Raw genomic sequence first — 24443 nt, 5'->3', positions numbered from 1 at the left:
TTCTGCTACTCTCTTTTATGATCTTGATTTACATCAACAATCATCTTGTTCATGATGGCCAGTGACAGGACAATGACTTCCTCAAAGGTGCCCCTTTATTGTTGGCCGGTAGAGATGTTGTGTGTGTCAGCTTCATCGCAGAGCAAGATGGAAAAATATAGGCCTCATTAGTCTCATGCCAACCAGAACGGGCCTTCGAGTTACAGTGCTGGTTTGATTGAATGGACCACTGCAGGAGCTCGGTGTCTGGGTTACTGGATTTTTTCTTCTGGTTATGAGTCATTGTTTTTTTCTCAATGTTAAAATGAGTGAAGACCATGACTCTAAACCTGTGACCTTCACAGAAGGAAAACATTGTTGCTGTTGCCATCAGTATTGTTTGACATCTACAAAGTAATAGAACAAAAACTTGCATACTTTTTCTCCCTCAGGAAAATCTGAACTTGGCTCTGAACTCTGCCTCAGCCATTGGGTGCCATGTGGTCAACATAGGGGCTGAGGACCTGAAGGAGGGGAAGCCCTATCTAGTCCTGGGACTTCTGTGGCAAGTCATCAAGATTGGGTTATTTGCTGACATCGAACTCAGCAGAAATGAAGGTAAGAGCAAGTCCCAAAGGTCATGACACAGCTTTCTAATAACTTATGCGTTGGGGACTGTAGGAGGAAGATGTCAGAAATTCTCAAGTTTTGAAAACTACACGGTTATATTGATTCCGTGGTGTTCATGTAATAGATTCTAGACACACAGACCAGACATTTGTTAATGATAGAGCAAAAGCTTTTTAAGACCACAGACTAACAATAATGCTTGTTTGGAGCATAGGGCTCAGTCTTGAATATTTGGCACTGTAACCTCAAGAGGTTTCTTCAGAGCTCACTTTGCCTTTAGATACTTTGTAACAAATAAGAGGACTTTTAACTTGCATTTTGTGAAGCAAGCAACTCACATTCATATGCTATAGCGATGGTACCAGATTAGGAGGAACTTGGTCTATTTCTTATCAAAACTATAGAGGAAGGTATAGGTCAAAGGGTTCAAGGTTGCAATTATATGGGATGAATAAGTAGAAATCTAAACAGCGTGAGGGCTATAGTTAATAATATTGTGCTGTATACTGGTAATTTGCCAAGAAAGTAGATTTCAGGTACTCTTCCTACAAAAAAAAAAAAGAAAGGGAAGGGAGGGAGGGAGGGAGGGAGGGAGGGAAGGAAGGAAGGAAGGAACGAACGAAGGAAAGAAGGAAGGAAGGAAGGAAGGAAGGAAGGAAGGAAGGAAGGAAGGAAGGAAGGAAGGAAGGAAACGATATGAGATGTGGGTATGTTAATTTCCTTGACCAACAGTAACCACCTTACTATGTATGTGTCTACCAAGATAAGTATACCAAAACATCACGTTATACACCTTAAATCTATACAGGATAGAATAAAAAATTTTTAAAGACTGTAGAAAATTCCATTTAGGGTTTCAGAGTTCTCAACTAAATATGTAGCTGTCAATCTTATTGTGTCTTCTCTCAGCATCTTATCTGTGTTTAAACAGTGACAGCCCCATGGCTTAGACAGAGGTAGCCAACCTTGGTAAGTACCATACAAAACACAATGTTATCTTTTAGTTTTCAGGTAGGAATCCTACCAATATGAAATCTGTAGCCAAGTTCTAGTCTTTAGTTACACATACTTTTTATTTGCATGTCCAAATCACAATAACCAATGAAGAATCCTAAAATATTATTTAAAAACCAGTGTATTAAAAATAATATAAAGAAGGCGGGGGAGAGGAAACAGGGATCTTAGAACCTCTGAGAAAGAATATTGATCTTCAAATAATGACCTCAGCTAAATTTAAACCTTCTAGCTAAGCAAAAAATATTTACTTGTCTGGGAAAACATAGAGGAGAGTTGATTACATTAGAGAGTTGCTATAATTAGGCAGGTAAGCACTTGAAATATAAAACACCTATGGGAATAGACAAGAGAACATTGTTATTAGTACAAAATTGATCTCTTAAAAGCCAAAGTGTTGTAATATTGTGGAATGTGGTTTGACAGACCCAGCAAAACATCCGAGCCATAGCCTTGGTTACTTTTATGGCTCTGCCCAAATGTTCTTAAACATAGCATTGAGATTCACTGTGCCTTGTTTTCTCCATCTGAAAAATGGGGACAATAAATAAGCTCACAATAGCTTACACCTCTTTTAAGGGAATAATAATAAAATATTTAATCCTTGGGAAAGGCTACAAGAACCTTGACCCCAAAGAGGTAACGTTGCTATCTTTAGCTTTTTAGCAGAGCTCAATGAAAGTTACAACCAAGCTAAGCTGGGAGCAGTGGCTCATGCCTGTAATCCCAGCACTTTGGGAGGCCGAGGTGGGCGGATCATGAGGTCAGGAGATCGAGACCATCCTGGCTAACACAGTGAAACCCTGTCTCTACTAAAAATACAAAAAATTAGCTGGGCGTGGTGGCAGGTGCCTGTAGTCCCAGCTACTCTGCAGGCTGAGGCAGGAGAATGGCGTGAACCCGGGAGGCAGAACTTGCAGTGAGCCGAGATCACACCACTGCACTCCAGCCTGGGCAACAGAGCAAGACTCCATCACAAAAAAAAAAAAAAAAAAGAAAGCTATAACCAAGCCCTCCCTCCCCCAACATCACTGCATTTATTTTTCTTTGTTTTTTTGTGCTTCTTTAGCTCTGATTGCTCTTTTGAGAGAAGGTGAGAGCCTGGAAGATTTGATGAAACTCTCCCCTGAAGAGCTGTTGCTGAGGTGGGCTAATTACCACCTGGAAAATGCAGGCTGCAACAAAATTGGCAACTTCAGTACTGACATCAAGGTAGGAGGAGCGTTGTTTGAACATGACTCTTTGCAGCAGTGAAGGGGAATTCGGGCATTAATAAAGACAAAGATTTGGGGCTTCGTCTCTTCAGAAGCTCCAGGGTTAGTCTGGTGCGGTTTTGGAGGTGCTCACTGTCCTTAAGGGCCCATCTGCTGCTCTAGTCCTGGGCCACACACAGATCTGCCCGGAGTCCTAGTGCAGCGTCTCAATTGGAGTTTCCATATTAGAAAGTAGAGGGACAAAGGTGAGCTAGAGGAAGAGCAAGAGAACAGTCTGCTGTCCAAGTAAAGGGAATATATGTAGGTCTGTAATGTCTCTGGTTTCATAAATGGGAGTAGCAGATGGGAATTCATTTTAAAAAATTAAATGAAGATGACTCTTCTAGTTACACTAATAATAGCAAACATGGTGTCTGCAACATGCCAGGCACTGTTCCAACTGATTTATATGTGTATTCTCTTACTGAATCCTTACAACAACCCCATGAGGTAAGGGTTATCATCCTCTCATTTTACAGATAAAGAGACAAAGAGGTCCATAGGGGAAAGGCTGAGGCAGGAATACACTGTGGTTTTCAAGTATATGAAAAGTTCCATGTCAAGGTGAAAGAAAACAGCTCTTGGCCATGATGACAGATGGATGAAGATAGAAAGTGGTTAAGGAGTAGAAAGGAGTGGAAAGCGGTCCCTAGAAGGAAAGAGAGGAGATGCTGGGATGCAACACCAGGAAAATACTTCAGTCTCCACTTTCTCAAAAGTTAAATAACTTTTCCCCATAGAGGAAGAGTCAGAGGAAAGTTCACATGACTCAACAGGAGTACACCTAGGCTTGTAATTCTCTGAGTAACAGTTTTCCACTGCCGCACGACGTGCATTCAGTGGCATTTAGAACTCAGGGTGTGTCAGGCACCATGCCAGTCAGAGTCAAGCTTCTAGATGGAAAGCCCCCATTTCTTAGGATCTAAGCTAAATCCGTCTTTCTAACTATGCATCTTTCGTGGGTTATTAACATTTTTCTAGCACCACCAACCAAACTGGGGTTTAACAGGAGCTGGCTATCATGATCTCCCTTGGTGGTCAACAGTTAAGCTCTACAGTTGTAAAACATTTCAGCCAAAATGAGGCTGTCTGATCTCAGCTGTAAATTTACTTAATTTCCTATCATTAAATGGCTGTGTTCTCTAGAACAACCGTTTTGTGCTTTGGGAAGTGTCTGTATGAGATGAGAACTGGCCAGATGAGCACTTACTTATGCAGTGTTGTGCCTGTTCTCTGGCAGCAGCTGCACGGCGACTGACCGCACTGTCATGTGTATGGCTGAGTAGCCAGCAACCTTGGGTGATGTCTTTAAATCATGTAGAATTGGCAAAGGTGAGAACACCCAGGCTAGAGCGAGTGAGAAAGGCTCATAAGAGTCAGGTGAAATGAGGTTACTCTTAGCCAAAATAAAAAGACATAACCCGGGGTAAGCAGATGGTATTGGTGCCTACCACCTGTATGTGACTGTCACTGACTTCAAAAGAGCTACAGTGAAAGGTCAGAGAAGGGAGGGTAGAAAGAAGAGAGATGAAGATCAGTTTTCCCAGGTGCAACATCAATGGCTCACACTCTGGTTCTCATCTTTCTGATGCCAAAAGTGGGGAGCATACCTCTCCTCTGCCCATGCCTTTCCTACCCTAACCAGTTGTAGAAAAAAAAAAAAAAAGCAGCTGATTTTTCAATGTTTAAGAGAAATTGAGATACTATTAAATGATTTAAATAAACTACCTGAAAATCTGTATGCTTTCATTGATTAAAAATAAATTTGTATTTTAAGACTATAATTCTGAGAATTCTTTTTGCCAATAACCATATTTTCAGAATCTAAGAAAACTTGAGAATTTAATACCTGTATCTAATCTGCTATAACTAAATTGAACCATTTTTCTAGCTTCTAGATAAACATGAAATGCACTTATCTTAATATTTCTCCTTTTACATAAAGATTGCTTGTTAATGCTTCAGTCTTCTGTCTTTGACATCTTTGTTTTTCTCTTGCTGATTGTTCATTTAAATGTATTTTTAAACTCTGCTTTAAACTTCTGCTTCCTTTTTCTGTCACTTTTTTTTTAATTAAACCTTAGCTGACTGACTTCTACAGCAATATAAAGGTATATATATATTTTCCTGTATACAATTTAATACATGTAAATAAGTTGTTTTTCTCCCCTAAAGACAACAGAATAATATCCACTTCTTTAGGGTGACTTTTGCACATATCTTGTCTATTTTATTGTTACACTCCTTTTAAAAAGAAAAACAAATGTGATATGTAAAGAGACACATAGAACATTCAAATTAGTGAATGTTTCTAGCTTTGTTAATTAAGTTACATTCTTGAATGATAGCTGAATATGAAATAAAATGTTTACTTTTGGGAAATCATTGTTGTGCTAAGTATGTAATTAGCTGTGCTATTTTGAAATTGGAATTTCTTAATTTCTCACAGGACTCAAAAGCTTATTACCACCTGCTTGAGCAGGTGGCTCCAAAAGGAGATGAAGAAGGCATTCCTGCTGTTGTTATTGACATGTCAGGACTGCGGGTAAGGCCAGGTCCCGGTTGTGTTTGGAGAACATGATGCTGCTTTCACGTTGGCAGTTCCATTGCCCTGTGTGGCCCTGACTCTGGAGTTCCATGACTGGGCATTTCTGCCTAAAGCCCTGTTAAAACTGTAAAACTGGGCAGTTTGGGATAATAATTGATGAAAACTGAATCTGGAAATACAACATTAAAGAAAGAAACCAATAGTAATTAAACGCCATCCAGCATGCTAGGCAATTCTGTGTACGTTCATCTTTTAGTAGACTCTATAACCCCACATGGGTCTGAATGTTATGATGAAACCTCTGTTTTGCCGCCACTTTAGTATTGATCTTGAGAAGTCACTTTGCCTGTTTGTGTGCCTCATTTAATATCATTGGAGTTAAATCCAATGAGTTCATACTGAAGTCAACTGATTCCTAATGAGAAGTAGAGTCAAAGTAAATGAGAAGTGAAGCTCATAGAATGCATAATGTGTAGTGTTATCTAGTAAAGTGTCATTTTTAAAAATTTTTTATTTTTAGACAGTCTCGCTCTGTCGCCCAGGCTAGAGTGCAGTGGCAAGATCTTGGCTCACTGCCAGCTCTGCCTCCCGGGTTCACGCCATTCTGCCATTCTCCTGGCTCAGCCGCATGAGTAGCTGAGACTATAGGCGCCTGCCACCATGCCCGGCTAATTTTTTGTATTTTTAGTAGAGACAGGGTTTCACCGTGTTAGCCAGGATGGTCTCGATCTCCTGATCTCGTGATCTGCCCGCCTCGGCCCCCCAAAGTGCTGGGATTACAGACATGAACCACCGAGCCCGGCCTAGTAAAGTGTCATATTGAGAAATAATCCTAATTTAAAGTTTTGTTTTCTGAAAATTGGTGGTTTCATATACTTTAAGGACAGTGGGCCATATTTCAACAAAATTTTAGTGTTTTAAGAGTCACTTACAAATGGCTGGAGGTTCTGTAAAATTATTTGAGCACATTGAGTGGTTCAAAATCTGAAGTCTGCAAAAATAAAATTGACATTATATATTTATCAATAACAATATGTAGGTTAACTGATAAAATTTATTTTGTTTGGGTTGCAAGTATACCAACTCAATGTGGAGACGGTGGTTATGCTAATCACATGCTCTTATTGGCAAGTGTAAATATCTTTTGTGAACTGGTTATGGGAATATATAAATAAAATTTTTTGATAGACAATCTCATGACATCTGTGGAAGAAAAAAATAAAAAGGAATCTTAATGGTTGGAAATAATTAAGATAAACTCAAATGATAAATTTTCGGAATCTACTGCATCTCTTTTGAAACAGGGCAACCACTGAAATAGTTTGATAATGGAGATGAGAGACCTTCATTACTTAACCTCTGAGATTCCTTTTACTTGTGCCTTTCTGATTTTGGTGCAGGTGCGTGTAGGTAACAATGTGCTGTTATTAAGTGTTTGCCTGAGACTAATGGTTTCAGTGAGATTCCCATTTCTTTTCACATTATGCAATCTGCTTTGTGCATGGAGAGTCTTGACCCAACCCTGAGACATCCTTTTGCATTGCAGGAGAAGGATGACATCCAGAGGGCAGAATGCATGTTGCAGCAGGCGGAGAGGCTGGGCTGCCGCCAGTTTGTCACAGCCACAGATGTTGTCCGAGGGAACCCCAAGTTGAACTTGGCTTTTATTGCCAACCTCTTTAACAGATACCCTGCCCTGCACAAACCAGAGAACCAGGACATTGACTGGGGGGCTCTTGAAGGTAACTAACTGCAAACTACTTGCTTAAGATGGGGAAAGGCACTCACAATTCTAATTCAATGGCAATTCAAACTCACTTCCTAAGCAAATATAAACTATTTGCACGTGCAAACAGGCCATTAATTCTCTGGTATGCAACAAAGAGAATAAATAGATTCATCAAGTCAATTTCAGCAAAGCAGGAGTAATTAAATACCATTATATCGTGTCCATTATACAAAGACTTCATCCATTATCAGAATTAAATGTTTTAGGAAAGATAATACATTTAATTATTAGATGAAATAAATCTGGAGTTTCAAAAAGATAATTTATGTACTTAATAGACTGTGTTGATTCCTAGAGGCAAGGAACTGCCACCATTCATTATCAAAAAATGATATTTAATGTATGCTGGGATATGCTTACTGAGTTTTGGTTTGTTTTGTTTCTTATGGGAGGTACAGAAAAGAATTTTGAGGCAGAATCCCTAACAGTTGTATTTTTCAGGTTAATGCTCTAAGATTCAACAAAAAGTGTATAGCTTTAATTAGATTCTACCAGCTAGAGGTGCCAGAGATGTTTACTTGATTTTTTTTAAAAAGTCATGAACTAGTCCCAATATTGAGACAAAAAGGTCAATTAATATTAAACGAATGTCATGCAAGCAAGGAGATTCAGATCTGAAGTCTGAGTTGATCCTTTTCCACAGCACTTTACTCTCACTAGAAATGCAGCATAATCGTGCTTCCATACTCCTGCATTTGTGTCATTTGCTGAATTATGGTCAGGGGGTTGTGTGCATTTTGTTGACTCCCAAATCTATATATCCAGCCCACTAATCACCCATTTCAACTGCTTCTAGAATATTTCTGTTTGGGTCCTTGGCTACCATTTGAGGTGCAGCATATGCAAAACGGAATTGATTGTTTTCCCTCCCACCCACAACCATTGCCTTTCCAGCCCACCTCCCATCCCATTTGCCCTCTTTTAGAAATGCTCCATTTCCATTAATCATACCGTTTTTTTTTCTTTAGTCACGAAAACTAAAGACCTTGGATCCTACTGTATCTTCCTATCCTTCATCCCTACATCCACTAAATCAGCAAATACTAATAATTCTTCCTTTGGAACATTTTCTCAATTGTTACATTTCTTTTCTGCTCTTCCAAACTCATTACCTCATGCGCCAATTATTTTAATGGATCTTGGAGCCTCCATTTATCAAATGCTTGAGTGTTTCCCACATGCTAATGTCAAACACTCTGCCCTCTGCTGTGTTTAATTCAAATGCATATCGCCTTTCAGTGATTCTACACACTGCTGCCAGGCACATCCCAGTACTGATTTTATTATATCTCTGCCTTGCTCAAGAATGTATTGTAGTAATTTTACAAAGCCATAATGACTGCCATTGTCTAATATGTCAACTAAAATGTGCTACCTGGTATCCAAAGATTGAAATCCTGTCTCTCCAAAAAAATACAAAAAATTAGCCGGGCGTGGTGGCGGGCGCCTGTAGTCCCAGCTACTTGGGAGGCTGAGGCAGGAGAATGGCGTGAACCCAGGAGGCAGAGCTTGCAGTGAGCCAAGATCGCACCACTGCACTCCAGCCTGGGAGACAGTGAGACTCTGTCTCCAAAAACATAAATAAATAAATAAATAAAATCTCCAATTCTGACTCCTTCTTCCAGATAGGGTTACCTCATTGGACTGCACAATACAGACCCCTGACCAAACCAGTTCCTGATGTTCTTAACAGAGACCTTGCCTGTTGCTCCCTTTGTATGCATATTTATACTGTCTTCTACTCCCACCCCTTGCTATCTCCCGAAATCCTCTACTCTTTCCTTTTTCTGATCCAGATTTTGCTAGTTATCCTAGGGCAAGTTCAAATTCCACCCCCTCCAAATTCAGTCTATACTGTTCTTTTCCCTGTCTCAGCTCAAATAACAGATATATCTATCTCCTAAGTGAGTTCTGTAGCTTGTATGATCTCTGTTTGATGCCTAAAAGTCCTGTTTTTTCCAGCAAGAAGGTAAGCCTTTGAGAGCCAACTGAACAGCTACCCCACACAGGATTCCACACACTACTAATAGATGCTATAGAAATACATGTGGAATTGAAATGGAAAAGAAAAATTAACACTGTATGAGAACCCTCATCCAAATCCAATAGGGTTTATTTTATTTCTTTCTTTCATTCTACTTTCAGTTTTTATTGCATCCTCTTTAGTTAAACTTTGGTCATAAAAAAAGGCATGTTTTCTTCAATCCCAAAAGATAACCCGTCTTCCTTCATCCAGGTGAGACGAGAGAAGAGCGGACATTTAGAAACTGGATGAACTCCCTGGGTGTTAACCCTCGAGTCAATCATTTGTACAGGTAGGAATATTTGGAAACTCATTCTAATGTAAGATAGAGACCTTGAAAGAGCCATAGGATTCCAAATACCACCATGATGTGCATTCTCTTCACAAAATGTGCCTACCTTGATGGAAGGGGAAAAGTGCCAAGTTGAGCTTCAGATGTTGGCTATTCAGCTGAAAAACTCACCTACATACATCAGTCTCACTGTGTGCTCAGTACATAAATCATACCTCAACAAAATGAAACATTTACTCTATGTCATAAGTGATCATACGTCTAATCTGCTCACAAGCAGGCAAAACAACAGATGTTAAGTTTGTGGTGAAGCGACTCCTACGCCACTTGTTAAAGCCGTCTTCGTTTTGCTTTTTTAACATTTCTTTTACATTTACTTAGTTTTACAATTTTTAAACCTTTAGGTACAGGGGTACATGATGTGCAGGTTTGTTATACAGGTGAATTGCGTGTTGCAGGGGTTTGGTGTACAGATGATTTCATCACCAGAGTGCTCTTTCTTTTCCTGAGGCAGCATATGTTGGATGGAAGGGCACAGCTGGTCACACCTGGGAAGAGTGAGTCCCCCAGTCTCTCTGAGTCGTGGTTTCTTCACTTCTATAGATGGAGCTACGACTACCAGTGTGCGGGGTTGTTGTGAATATTCTCTGAACTAATATGTAAGAAAGCGTCTGGCCCATTGTAGGCCCTGAATAAATGCGGGATATCTGAGAATCCTTTTGTGTTTGTTTTGTTCAGTGACTTATCAGATGCCCTGGTCATCTTCCAGCTCTATGAAAAGATTAAAGTTCCTGTTGACTGGAACAGAGTAAACAAACCGCCATACCCCAAACTGGGAGGCAATATGAAGAAGGTAAACAATGATGGTTCTGATGTTCCAGCAGCCAGGCAAAGTCATAGCCTGCAAGAGCACTCTAAATACTTTATAAGGCAGCCAAACAATGTTTATCCAGAAATTAAATTCTAGTACAGCAATCAGAAACCTGAATAGGTTTATTAAAGTGTGTGCATTATTTCAGTCGATTACGTATTTATAATTCCATGTTGGATGTCTTCAAACATTATCATGCAAAAATTCTAATTAAGATAATTAGAGCAAGCAGAGAGCCACAGGGATTTTTCCCTCAGCAGGATCTTTATTCTAATTTCTAAAGAATTGGAGCTTTGTACTGACAGCTTGACTTGTTCAAATAGTTTGTTGACTGTCAACACAGTGGGAACATTGTTTTGAAACAACAGGGTTGACACAGCCATTTCTCAGCATTTCTTATTGCTGTGGCTGTTAATGATCCATGTGTAGCTGCAGGAATATCTGTTCACATGTCCGTTTGCTATGTGTGCAGAGGATGGAGACTCCAAATTTTCCATGTCAATCTCTGTGTATTCACCTATTTTAGAAATATTACATGTAGGTAACTAAGGATGGCTCTCCATTTATGCAGTGTGATATAGCGGTGAACATATTCATAATAATGAATTCATTTCGGTTTTCCACATTATGAATTTTTTTTATGAAAGTGAGGGGTTTCTAAGGAAAGATGAAAAATTCTTTACTTTTGAATCCTAGAATGGCAGAACCAGTTGAGACTTGAGAAGTCATTCAGTCTGACCATATTTATTTCATTTTTTATCTTTATTTTTATTATTTATCTGGTATTTATCATAATCAAGATGCTGACGTTCAGTCGTTTTCCTTTCTGCTCATTCAGCTTGAGAATTGTAACTATGCAGTAGAATTGGGGAAGAATCAAGCGAAGTTCTCCCTGGTTGGCATCGGTGGACAAGATCTCAATGAAGGAAACCGCACTCTCACATTGGCCTTGATTTGGCAGCTAATGAGAAGGTAGCATAGCTTATGGAAGTGGCTTTTTCTTGAATGCATTATTTACCTGGAAGAATATTAGCACATTTTTAGCAGTATGAGTTAATTCAGTAAAAGTATGTTTGAAGCTAATCTTAATAACCAGAGAAGCACTTTTTACCTTTCTGCTTTTTGTTTCAGTTCTGTCAGTTTTTGTTTCAAGTATCGTGAAACTCTGTGATTAGGTTCATAAACAGTTTAGATTGCTGTTTCATTCTGATTTAATCATCCCTTTGTCCTTATGAAGTAGTCTTCTTTATGCCTACTAATATTCTTTTCTCTGAAATCTATTGTTTCTGACATTAATAGATAATAGCTACTATTGCTTCTACAGGCTTCCTATTGATTAGTGGTTAGCATGGCATATCTTTTTACCATCCTTTTACTTCAACTGATCTGTGTAAATAACAATTACTTTTAAAGGGACTTTTAAAATAAAGGTGAAATTATGCTATATTTATCTACATATTTACTATTTCTAGTGCTCTTCCTACTATTTTATAGATTAAGATTTCCATTTGATATCATTTTCTGTCTACCTAAAATATTTCTAATAGCGCAAGTCTGCTGGTGATGAATGATTTCAGCTTCTGTATGTCTGAAAATGTCTATTTCATTTTCAAAAGATTTTTTTCTCTGAGTGCAGAATTCTAAGTTGATAGGTTTTTCTTTCAGTACTTTAAAGATAGTTTCACTGTCTTCTGGCCCACATTGTTTCCAAGAGGAAATCTATTGTCATTCTTATCTTTGTTCCCTTGTATGTAGTATTTCTCTTCTGGCTTAAGATTTCTCTCTATTACAGGTTTTAGGTAATTTTATTATGATGTGTATATATATATATATATATATATTTTTTTTTTTTTTTTTTGAGACAGAGTCTTGCTCTGTCACCCAGGCTGGAGTGCAGTAATGTAATCTCTGCTCACTGCAATCTCCACCTCCTGGGTTCAAGTGATTCTCCTGCCTCAGCCTCCTGAGTAGCTGGGACTACAGGTCCACACTACCATGCCCAGCTAATTTTTGTATTTTTAGTAGAGACGGGGTTTCACCATGTTGGACAGGCTGGTCTCAAACTCCTGACCTAATGATCTGCCCACCTTGGCCTTCCAAAGGGCTGGGATTATAGGCGTGCCACCCCACCGTGCCCAGTCCCATTGTTGTTTCTTATGCTTGAGGTTTGTTAACTTATAGGATCTATGGATTTATACTTTCCATCAAATTTGGAAAACTTAACTCTCATCTCTTCAAATATATCTTCTGTACCCACCAACCCTGGTTCTGGGGGATTCCAAGTGCGTGTATATTTGATCATTCAAAGTTGTCCCTAAGCTCACTGATGCTTTATTTATTTATTTTCTCTATGTTTCATTTTGGATAACTTGTATTGCTATGTTTTCAAGTTCACTAATCTCTTTTGTGTGTGTGTGTGTGTGTGTGTGTGTGTGTGTGTGTCTAATGTTCCATTAACTCCATCCAGTGTACATGTTTTTTAACCTGGATCATCTCCAGTATGGAAATTTTGAGTCATTTTTATATCTCCCATATCTGTCCTTTCCTTTACCTTCTTGAACATATGGAAAATAATTACAGTAACTTATTTTGGGATCTGTTTCTACTAATTTATTTTCATCTTCATTATGAGTCATATTTTTTGGCTTCTTTGGATGCTGCTAATTTTTTAGTTATATGTCGGCTATCACGAATTTGACCTTGCTGTGTACTGGATATTTCTGTATTCCTTTAAACATTCTTAAATTTTATCCTGGGATAGACTTAAGTTACTTAAATACAGTTTGGTCCATTTGAGGCTTACTTTTAAACTTAATTAATCTAGAGCTCATTTTGCTTGTTAGTAATGAGAAAATAGTCTTCTGAGTACTTTACTTGATGCTCATGTATTATGAAATTTTTCCACTCCAGCTGGTAGGAACAAATTATCACCAGCCTTGTGTGAGCCCCAAGGATTGCTCTACCAGCTCATTTCTGGTGGGTTTTTCCCCACAGCCTCTAGTAGTTTCTTCACACATGTGCACTGAGCGGTCCTCAGCTGAAGACTGAGGGAAACCCTCTGAAGGCCGCTGAAGCTTTCTTTCTGAATGACTCTCTTCTCTCTATACAGGTCTCACCGCTCTGGTAGTCTTCCCCCTAAATCCTAGGCACCTGGGCTTCCTTCATTTCTCATTCCTGTTTCCTCCACTCAAGAGGATGGCCATGCTCTGTTTGGGTTTTCTCCTCCTCTGCTGCAGCTTGGAAACTTCTTCCGTGCTGGGAAAATCTTAAGGCTCACTTTGTTTTCTTCTTTTCAGGGGCCACTGTCCCGCACTTCCTATTGTCTGATGTCTGAACAACATTGTTTCGTATGTTTTTCCCTGTATTAGAGGTGTTTAAATGTGGTTCCTGTTATTCCATCATGGCCAGAAACGGAAGTTCCTTTCATAGAGAACTTTAGAAACACTTTGGAACTGAATATAAGCTTGACTAATGTGAGAATTATAGGGTGATATTAGTTAAACAAAAATAGAATATAAGAAGATACGCAAACAGAAAATAAATTATAAGAAAAAGAAACAATTTTGGTACAAAATCATAAGCTTGGGAAGACTTTTAGATAGGAATTCTGTAAGTAATAAAATGATTTGCTTGTAAATGCTTCAGTCTTTCCCCTTGTACTAATAGCTCTGACAAAGCAGGAATTTTACATCCCCTCATTAGAGCCTATGTTAGTGTGACATAATTCATTTTCCTACCTGGAAGGAAGCCCCAGAAACTGCATGTCACATTACATTCCATCTGGCAAGATAATGGCAAAGGCAAGGTTTGTGGTGTGCCTAGGCACTGCGGCTTTAGTTACAAGCCACTGTCTGCAGATCCTAATAATGGCCGGCTCTGGATGTAATTGTGGCAGTATTTCGAGATAAGGTAGGATAATCGGAAGTGATCATAAAAGATTTCACTCCCTGATTCACATTTACTTTACTGAGTATAGAGCTCCATTACCCATTTCTAAACTGGGGTCTTTTTAATGATGGAGGTGGATGTCATAAGGCTCCCCTATTGCATAAAACTCCAGAGCTGAAGAATCTCCAACTCTATCTTTTAGTTTACGGCATGTATCCAGAACATCATTGAAAACTGCTTAGGGCTGTTCTCACCAGTGTATTTCCAGATGCTCTTTCCAAGCTATCTTTATTATCTTCCACAAGTTTTAAATTTTTAACAGATTAGCAATTCATACTGATTGCTTTAAAACCAAAGCAAAAGTCCTTTTAGTAGCAACAGTTAAACTGACTCATGGGTTTCAATATTAAATAATCTTTAATATATTCTTTTTTGATGATTAAAAAGCTCAGGGCAGCTGGGTGCGGTGGCTCATGCTATAATCCCAGTACTTTGGGAGGCTGAGGCAGGTGGATCACCTCAGGTCAGGAGTTCGAGACCAGCCTGGCCAACATGGTGAAACCCCATCTCTACTAAAAATGCAAAAGTTAGCCAGTCATGGTGGTGTGTGCCTGTAGTTCCAGCTACTCAGGAGGCTGAGGCAGGAGAATTGCTTGAACCTGGGAGGTGGAGGTTGCAGTGAGCCAAGATCGTGCCACTGCACTCCAACCTAGGTAATGGAGCAAGACTCCATGTCAAAAATAAAAAATAAAAAAACTCAGGCCAGCTCTATGCTGTGTTAAATTTGATAATATCTGAAAAACATCTTGCAATATGATCTTTGGATGTTTTATAAAAATGTGGCTCAAAACCCTATTTAATGGCTGGCACATACACAATAAGGTCTACTCTGCTATTGCTATCTCCACCTGGTTAAAAAGTCATATTTCTCATGAGTGTTTACTACACAAGAATTGCGCATTTAAGAAAGTAGACAGAGAAATATATTACTGTGGAAGGAGAAGAAATGACTGATAATTATATAAATGGCACCAGAAGGGATTTTTTTTCCTTGCATGCCATATATTAAAAGATCTATTAAATTTACAGCCAGTTCTAGCTGGAATGTATTTCATTTAATTGTGCTGATGTGCTAATTTGGTCATTTATCTGGACAATAAATAGCTTGTCATTTTTTCCCAAGAGAGCAAATGAGAGATATGTACTTAAACTTCCCTTTCCCCTTCAGTAGCTTGGAAATCATTCTCAGGGTGGACAGTTGGCAAACAGCGTATGCATAAACTTGCAGATAAAACCCTTGAAGCAAGCAGGCTGCCAGCACATGGCAATGATAGCTCTACTCAAACAAATGAACAAAGAATCTGAAGCAGACAAATGGGAAACTCTCCCCAAGTCAAACAGGCTGTGGATGGTGAAGTCAGGATGGGTCCTTCAAAAACAAAACACCACGGTTTGTTCCTCTGTGCCAAATAGTAAATAAATAAAACAAGTGTTGGAAGGCAGGAAAGTAAGCAGGTAATAATCACATCCCTCTGGTGTCTCACATCCAAACCTCATCAATCCTCTTGTTGAAGGAAGAACTGGCTAAAGCTGGAGCTCATAATGCTGTTTCATTTTGACAAAGAGCTTTTCAGCACAGCACATTTTGCAAACACTGGTAATACTGAGATCATGTCTGGAGGGCTCCATTTAACAGCACAGTCATCCCGAAGCAGGTTTGATGATATGCAGTAATTATCTCAAAAGGAAAAATCTAGAAAGACACAGACCAAATTAGTTTTTGTTTTACATTTTGAATTTTTATTTAGATGAGCAATTGCTTAGTGTACTATCTAGAATGGAGGTTCCAGCCTAATTTTTTTTTTTTTTTTTTTGAGACAGTTTTGCTCTTGTTGCCCAGGTTGGAGTACAATGGTGTGATCTCAGCTCACTGCAACCTCCACCCTCCGGGTTCAAGCAATTTTCCTGCATCCGCCTCCAGAATAGCTGGGATTACAGGCATGTGCCACCACACCTGGCTAATTTTCTACTTTTAGTAGAGACAAGGTTTCTCCATGTTGGTCAGGCTGGTCTCAAACTCCCGACCTCAGGTGATCTGCCTGCCTCAGCCTCCCAAAGTGCTCAGATTACAGGCATGAGCCACCGTGCCAGGCCCAGCCTAATTCTATTCTTTCTTCCCTTTGTGGTTTTTTTTTTTCCTTTTTTTTTTTTTTTTAATCATTGTACTTACAAGTGGGTGTCTGATTCCATTTCAAACCTCTGCATCTCATTTGAGGTGGTAGAAAGACCGCCTTGTGTTCACTGGAACTCTGTGCCACTGTGAGAGGCTGTTCTCAAACCCCAGAATGCAGTAAGTTGCCTCCACAATTTGCCATACGTCTATAAGGTTCCCTGTTCCTTAGTAGCTTTTTACTCTTGCAGATGGACTTTAGTGTAAAGGTGGGCTTCTCCTCTGCACCATTTAGTTCCCAGGCTTAGCAGGTGGGTCAAGAACACCAATGCTGTTTATATGAGCATGTGGACAATGCAGGGCTGCAACTCCTGATGAAGGGAAGTGAGAACTAGGTCCTGGGACAAGAGAAGCTACCAGAAGATTAAACTTAGTTTGTTCCATCAGGTTATATATGGAGAGGACCTAATGAAGCAAGCACTAACCTACCGTTTTTTTATTCAGACATTCATTAGGCAGAAATTCTTAGATGTTACAGTAAATGCTAATAACTTAATATGCATGCTATCTAGAAATAAGAAGCCAGTTATGCCATAAAATGTAACCTTTATGAACAGATTGAAAGTAGGATCTTTTCCAAACTAGAAATATTTTGAAAATCTATCTGCACTTATCCCATTTCTACTCATGATTTCTCAGCAATTTGTTCCCATCTCTGGGCCCAGACTAAACATCTTTATTATCCCCTTGCTTTCCCTGGGAGAAAGTCACTCCATTTATTTCACCTGCCACTCTGTGCCTTCATTTACTAGATGCCCAGTAGTGCTAGGCAGTCTGCTAAGCTCTGATAAACAGGGCACATGGACCCTGTCCGAGGGCACACAGTGGATGCCAATGCCATCAAAAGTTCCGGGAAACAGGTTTCAAGCAAGTGTACCAATACTGATTAATACACTGTGTAAGCTGGAAAAGTGATACTTGAGCTGAGGATTGTTCAAAAGATTAGGAATTCACTAGAAGGGAAGAGGGCCCAGGCAGTGAGTACAGCTGAGTCCCAGAAGCAGGAGGCAGAAGGAGGATGGAGGTGTGGCCGGGAAGCTGCTGGTGGCTCCGTGCGGTTGAAATGTGTATAGGTCTTTGTGTGTGTGTGTGGGGGGGGGGGGGGACACGATGAGCAAGGAAGCAGGGAGGGAAGAAGGAAATCACAGATGTGCTGGAAAAGAACACTAGAGCCAAATTGTAAAGGGTCTTGTGTGCTGTATGCTGGAGCTTAACCTGTATTCTTTGGGCCATGTCGAGTCACTTTAAATGACGTGACCAAGCATGAACAGTGGCATGTGTCTGTCGTCCATCCCATACTGAGGACGCTGAGGTGGGAGGATTGCTTGAGCCCAGGAGTTCGGGGACGCAGTGAGCAATGACCATACCTGTGAATATCCACTGCACTCCAGCCTGGGCCATGGGCCGCATACTGAGACCCCATCTCCAAAAAAAAGACCAGAACTGTACTTCAGAAAGGAAATTCTGTGAGATGGAGAAACAGAAGGAAGAGGAGCTAATTGATTTGAGGGAGACTTGGGAGGTGTAATTGATAGGACATCACTTAAATGTGAATTTTGATAAAGAAAAGTTACAGAAGCCATTTTCTTTCCTTTCTTCAATAATGGGAAGGTGCTTTAACCTAGAGGAAGCAAGGCAATGCTCTTATTTCAGGGACTAAATTTGAAAACCATCTGGAAAGTCATGGGAGAACTGTACTGTCCATAGGAGCAATAACTAGAGGAAGATACCCAATGGATTATGTAAGCAAAATCCTAGAGCACCCAAGTGGAGGATGACCTGAATTTAGGTAGACTGGTCAGATGAGATTCAGTCACAGGATTCTTGAGTTTCACTTTGGGAAGCACACACTGCAGTTCTAGCCCTGAAGGTCTTTCGTGTGTAATTTGATCCCCTCCTGCCAACCTGAACCTTGAAGTCAACAAGCCCATGTGTTCCTCGACTCTGGGCTTTCTCCCCTGTATTTCCCTTTCAGAAGGGAGTAGCTTTAGGGAATGGTGGTTCTTCTCTGCTCCAGAGAATGTTTGGGTTTTTTGATTTTTGTTTTTTTGTTTCTTTTCTTTTTGAGACAGAGTCTTACTCTGTCACCCAGGCTGGAGTGCAGTGGCACTATCTCAACTCACTGTAACCTCTGCCTCCCAGACTCAAGCAATACTCCTGCCTCAGCCTCCCTAGCAGCTGGGACTACAGACAAACGCTGCCATGTCCAGCTAATTTTTTGTGTGTGTTTTTGGTAGAGACCGGGTTTCGTTATGTTTCCTAGGCAGGTCTGGAACTCCTGAGCGCAAGCGAACTGCTCACCTCGGCCTCCTAAAGTGCTGAGATTACTGGCGCCTGGCCTACTCTATAGAATTTTAAGAGGTTAAAACATCTTCTTAATAAATGTCCCCCAACCCCTCCAAAACAACAAACAAACCAATTCTGACAACAGTAGGTATCTAAGGTAATTCTTACCTTCAGACTCAAGATTACCCTTGTCAGCATATTTCTGACATTTTTACTTATACAAGGAAAAAAATATTTTACACTTTTTCTTTATCATGTAGGCTATTCAGACTTTTCCAATGTTGAATTATTTCTTGATTTTAATTATTTTTTTCAATTGTCACAGGTTGGAATCTTTTCCTTCATTTGCCTTTCCTTGCATTTTTTTCCCTTTGCCTTTTTCTTTTTGCTCAGAGCAATGATCGTGCTTAGAAGGAGGTATTTGCTTTACATTTCATTATAATAGCCATCAAGTCACATCTTAAGTTATTCTAAAAGGAGCTAATGTTGTTATTTATTCTTTTTTTCTCTCAAATGTAATGGTGTCTAGACTGTCCTCTGTGACATACCTGAAAAAAAACTTCCATCCTTAGCTACTTTCTGTTTGTATTAAATTCTTTAGCCACTGTTCTCCAGAGAGCGTTCTTTATTTTGTTCAGGTATACACTGAATATCCTCGAAGAAATTGGTGGTGGTCAGAAGGTCAATGATGACATTATTGTCAACTGGGTGAATGAAACGTTGAGGGAAGCACAGAAAAGTTCATCCATCTCTAGTTTCAAGGTAAATGTCTTTGTCTTCTGCTAGAGGCCATCTGAGCTCTATGTGTTCAAGTGACCTTCAGTGTTAGGTATTAGCGCCTCCGCCTCCCATTTCCATTCTGCTTAAATGACTCGTTGTTGTTTTGATGTTCATCAGCCATTTCGTTGATGAATTTCTCAATACTTCCCCCTTAATAGTTAATCATAAAAGCCCATCATTAAAAAAAATTTCAACTTTTATTTTAGATTTAGGGGGTACATGTGCAGATTTGTTACATGGGTATATTGAGTGATGCTGAGGTTTGGGGTAGAAATAAATCCACCACCCGGGCACGGAGCATTGCACCCAGCGGGCAGTTTTTCTAGCCCTTGTCCTCCCCGCTCCCTCCCCATTTGCGTAGTTTCTACTGTCTATTTTTAATTTTAACTTTTATATTTTAAATTTTAATTTATTTTTTAATTTTACTTTTTATATCTGTTTTTTGTGACAGGGTCTCACTCTGTCACCCAGGCTGGGGTACAGTGGCATGATCGTGGCTCACTGTGGCCTCAACCTCCTGGGCTCAAGTGACCCTCCTGCCTCAGCCTCCCGAGTAGCTGGGACTACAGGTGCACACTACCATACCCAGCAATTTTTTTTTTCGGAAATGAGGTCTCACTGTGTTGCCCAGGCTGGTCTCAAATTCCTGGCCTCCAGAGATCCTCCTGCTTCAGCCTCCCAAAGTGCTTTGGGACTACAGGCGTGAGCCACCATGCCTGGCCTATTCCCATCTTTATGTCCATGTGTACTCAGTGCTTAGTTCCCACTTAAAATCCATGATTTTAGAAGCAAGATTTTAGGTATTGTTCTTTCAAAGTAATATAAACTATGATAGTATTCGTAAAATGTGGGCACCTCCATGATTCAGATTAACATTATAATGGTGACATATAAAACGCTCAAAGATCTCCCTTGTGATTTTTTTTTTTGTAAAAAAGCAGTTGTGTACTTCTATCTAAATCCCATCTTTATTAATAGCAGCATTTCATTAAATGTCTTGACTCATGTTTCATACATTAACTGGATTCCTCCTCAAGGGACCTGTGCACTCGATCCACATCACCATAATGCCTGGGCCGTCTTAACTACATTTTTCCAGCTTGAAGGTCAGGATTAGGGGGAGGAACCCCTTCAGACTTGTATTAACAGGGTTGGTGAGGCGGTTCATCATGATATCCATCCTGCGTTTCAAAATCAAGAAAAAATGCAAATCTCTTTCCACAAGCAGTAGCAGAAGATATTGTCAGGGCAGGGCTGTCGCAGGAGTGTCCACCTGCTGTGAGCTCATCACCGTCACCTCTGCTCCATCTCCAGCCTACTGTTCAGTCTGGAGAGCTGAGCAGTCAGGAGTGGATGCTGGTCACTGATGCAAGCAGATTCTTCCAGAAGGAGATTTGGAAAGGCAGTAAAGAAAAGCAAAGTCGAAAGGAGCTCTAAATATTGAATGTGCTCTGGCTACCAGGGGCTCCTTGTTCATGTCTCAGGGTGTCTTCACTGACATTGTAAAGCTGGCTTTACTGTTTTCCTCATTTTATAGGTGAGGACATCAACGCTTGAGTAACTTCCTGAGAGTATGGTTAGTAATTGTATGTGATGATCCACAAATGGGAGGAAAATGCCTTTTACCTGTTGGGGTGAGGCTGTAGAGTGTAGTGTATCTATAGGCAGCTTAGCTGTTAATATGAAGTGGCCAGTTACATAGCCCAGGGGTGCTTCTCTTCCTAAAATAACTGCTGCTCCAGCCCATTACATTAGGCTGTGGCTTCTGGGGTGTTGTTATGGGGACAAGATTTGGTAAGCCATGCTGGGGTTCACTCTCAGACAGGTTTGGCAATTCTTTTGCTCCTTGTAACACTTGGGGCTTATTTTCTCCTGTCTTCGTAGTAAGTCATTGCAGAATTGGTTAAGTAAAAGAGGCCACATAGTGTACTGAAAGAAATGTCATACTAGCCCCACATTCCTTTTATGTGAAGCCCTTTTAAAAATGAACACAACCCATTCTTTAAAAAAAAAAATAGATTCAGAGAGTACATCTGCAGGTTTGTTGCAAGGGTATATTGTGTGATGCTGAGGTTTGGGCTTCTATTGAACCAGTCACCCAAATAGTGAGCGTAGTGCTGAACTGCTGAACAGGTAGTTTTTCACCTTTAACCCACTTCCACCCTCCCACTGCTTTTATTCATCAGTGTCTATTTTTCCTACCTTTATGTCCATATATACCCAGTGTTTAGCTTCCTCTTATAAGTGAATAGATGCAGTATTTGGTTTTCTGTTACTGTATTAATTCACTTAGGATAATGGCCTCCAGTTGCATCCATGTTGCTGCAAATGACATGATTTTATTCTTTTTTATGGCTTCATATTTTATCCTTTGTTATGGCTCCATAGTATTCCGTGATGTATATGCACCACATTTTCTCTATCTAGTCCATCGTTGATGGGCACCTAGGTTGATTCCATATCTTTGCTATTATGAATAGTGCTGTGATGAACATGAGCATGCAGGTGTCTTTTTGGAAGAATAATTTATTTTCCTTTGAGTATGTACCCAATATTGGGATTGCTGGTTCAAATGGTAATTTTATTTTTGGTTCTTTGAGAAATCTCCAAACTGCTTTCCACAGGGGCTGAACTAATTTACATTCCCACCAACAGTGTATAATCATTCACAACCTCACGATATCTGTTATTTTTTGACTTTTTAGTAATAGCCCTTCTGAATGGTGTGCAGTGGTATCTCATTGTGGTTTTGGTCCTCATTTCTGTAATGATTAGTGATGCCGAGCATTTTTTCACATGGTTGACACAATCCACTCTTTTTAACTTTATGTCTTTCTCTAGTTGTGCTAACTTCCTTCCATTTATTATTTGAGAACGACTACCGGCTGTTGGTAGACAGTGGGTTTTCTGGGAAGTTACTGATGCCCCTACAGAAACTACAGTTTATATGAAACGCTGTGTGGAATACTGCTGCATTTCCCAGACCAGGCTGTGTATAGTGCTTATTTAAGAAGAAAAAGTCACCCACTTCCTTTGAGCTGAATGGGAGTAACTTTGGGACACGCTGATGAACCCTCCCTTTCTCTCCGTGTAGGACCCGAAGATTAGTACAAGTCTGCCCGTTCTGGACCTCATCGATGCCATCCAACCAGGTTCCATTAACTATGACCTTCTGAAGACAGAAAATCTGAATGATGATGAGAAACTCAACAATGCAAAGTACGTAAATGGAAATAAACCTAAGATCGGGAGGGAAGGACCCAACTGGCAGCTGGATGGTTGTGAAGTCTAATGCTCATGCCTTTGCAAACATTTCGTTTTCACTATCCATGCCTTTCCTTCTCAGGACTTACTGTAGTCTCATCATCACTATTTTGGATATGGTACAATAGTAGTTTTAAGCTCCTAGTGCCAGAATGGAAGCAAGACAAAAAAAAAAAATAATAATAAGAGTATGCTTGTCATTGATAAGCAAGCCTATAGTTCCATAAAACCAATTTCCTAACCAAATGCCCCATTCATGAATATTCATGGATAAGAATGCCCAGGGCTAGGGTTCCACAGCAGAGCCTTTGCCAGTGTGAGAGCCACTGTCTTGTCCTTTACCATTCAGGTCATCTGCCAAATGATTCCTCTAGAGTGAGTGTCAGCATATTACAGTTTCTGAGCCAGATCTGCCCTGTTGTCTGCTTTTCTAAATAAAGTTTTATTGAAACACAGCCTATTCCTTTACATCTTGTCTAGAGCTGCTTCCCTGCTACAACAGCAGAGTTGCGTAGTTACAACGAAGCCTAAGATGTTTACTATCTAGTCTTTCTGCAAAAAAAGCTGATGAACTTCTGCTCCAGACAGATGCTTTTCTCAGATCAGGTTCTGTTAGTTTCCTTGCACTGCCACAACAAAGTACTAGACAAACCGGGTGGCAGAAGTTTCTTCTGTCACAGTTATAGGAGCTAAAGGTTTGCAATCCAGATGTTGGCAGGATTGGTTTCTTCTGAGGGAGAATCTGCCCCATGCCAGTCTCTGCCTCCGTCTTCACATGGCATTCTTCCTGCGTGTCTGTGACTTCACACGGCTGTCTTCCCCCTTTGCGTTTCTCTGTGATGCTTCTTTTCTTAGAAAGACACCAGTCCTATTGGATTAAGGTCCCACCCAACTCCAGCATGACCTCATCTTAACTATTTACAACTGCAGCAACCCTCTGTCCAAACAGGGTCACACTCTGAGGTGCTAGGAATTAAGACTCCAGCCTATGAATTTCGAAGAGACACAATTCAGCTCATAGCACAGGTCTAGAAGTGACAAGGATCTAGTGCCCAGCATCCCTGCTTTATAGTCTCAACAGAGCCCTTCCTTCTGTTTCCAGTTTGGGAAAGTGGGAACCTGTGCTCCCGGGATGCCGACGTTTAACACAATCTAAAGGAGAGAAATAAATAAACTGAAATCACAATAGATTGTGATGAGAGGTGTGGAAGGGACAGTATGAGGCATCCCTGAAGGGACAGGAAGGGGACTATAGCTCTTTAGAGCAAATAGCAGCTCAGCTGAGCTCAATTGAAAAAGACAAGTAGGAAGGAAGTAGACAGGTGAAGGAGCGAGGAAGAATGTTCCGGGCAGAAGGAAAAACACATATGAAGACCCAGAAATTGTAAAAAGCCTTCAGCCCAGATGTTCAAGGGGAATGTGATTAGGTTTAAGAAACTTGCCAAGGCCATACAATTTTTCAGTTGTGCAGCTGAGATTCAAAGTCCAACTTCAGAGCCCGGACTCGTAAGCACTCTCCTGTGAGGGCAAGATACAAAATTATTTAGGAAAAGGGGTGAAAGAAATTACACAAAATGTGAAGAACGGTTATGTTAT

At 40.2% G+C, this 24443-nt stretch overlaps 1 protein-coding gene across 1 annotated transcript in view; it reads left to right on the top strand.

The window, feature by feature from the left end:
* Window positions 1-24443, top strand: part of LCP1 (lymphocyte cytosolic protein 1) — a gene marked incomplete at its 5' end in the record, with an annotated part of 33929 nt that overhangs the window by 6277 nt on the left and 3209 nt on the right. The window contains 9 exon segments of the mRNA NM_001266307.1: window positions 432-597; window positions 2693-2835; window positions 5326-5421; window positions 6971-7166; window positions 9450-9528; window positions 10267-10381; window positions 11238-11371; window positions 19442-19565; window positions 22678-22802. Of these exon segments, the coding sequence (NP_001253236.1) occupies window positions 432-597; window positions 2693-2835; window positions 5326-5421; window positions 6971-7166; window positions 9450-9528; window positions 10267-10381; window positions 11238-11371; window positions 19442-19565; window positions 22678-22802 (1178 nt within the window).

The sequence above is a fragment of the Macaca mulatta genome, chromosome 17 (genome assembly GCF_049350105.2).
Source record: "Macaca mulatta isolate MMU2019108-1 chromosome 17, T2T-MMU8v2.0, whole genome shotgun sequence".
NCBI lineage: Eukaryota > Metazoa > Chordata > Mammalia > Primates > Cercopithecidae > Macaca > Macaca mulatta.
Note: the sequence above shows the minus strand (reverse complement) of the source record. Positions and strands in the feature narration are given on the sequence as shown.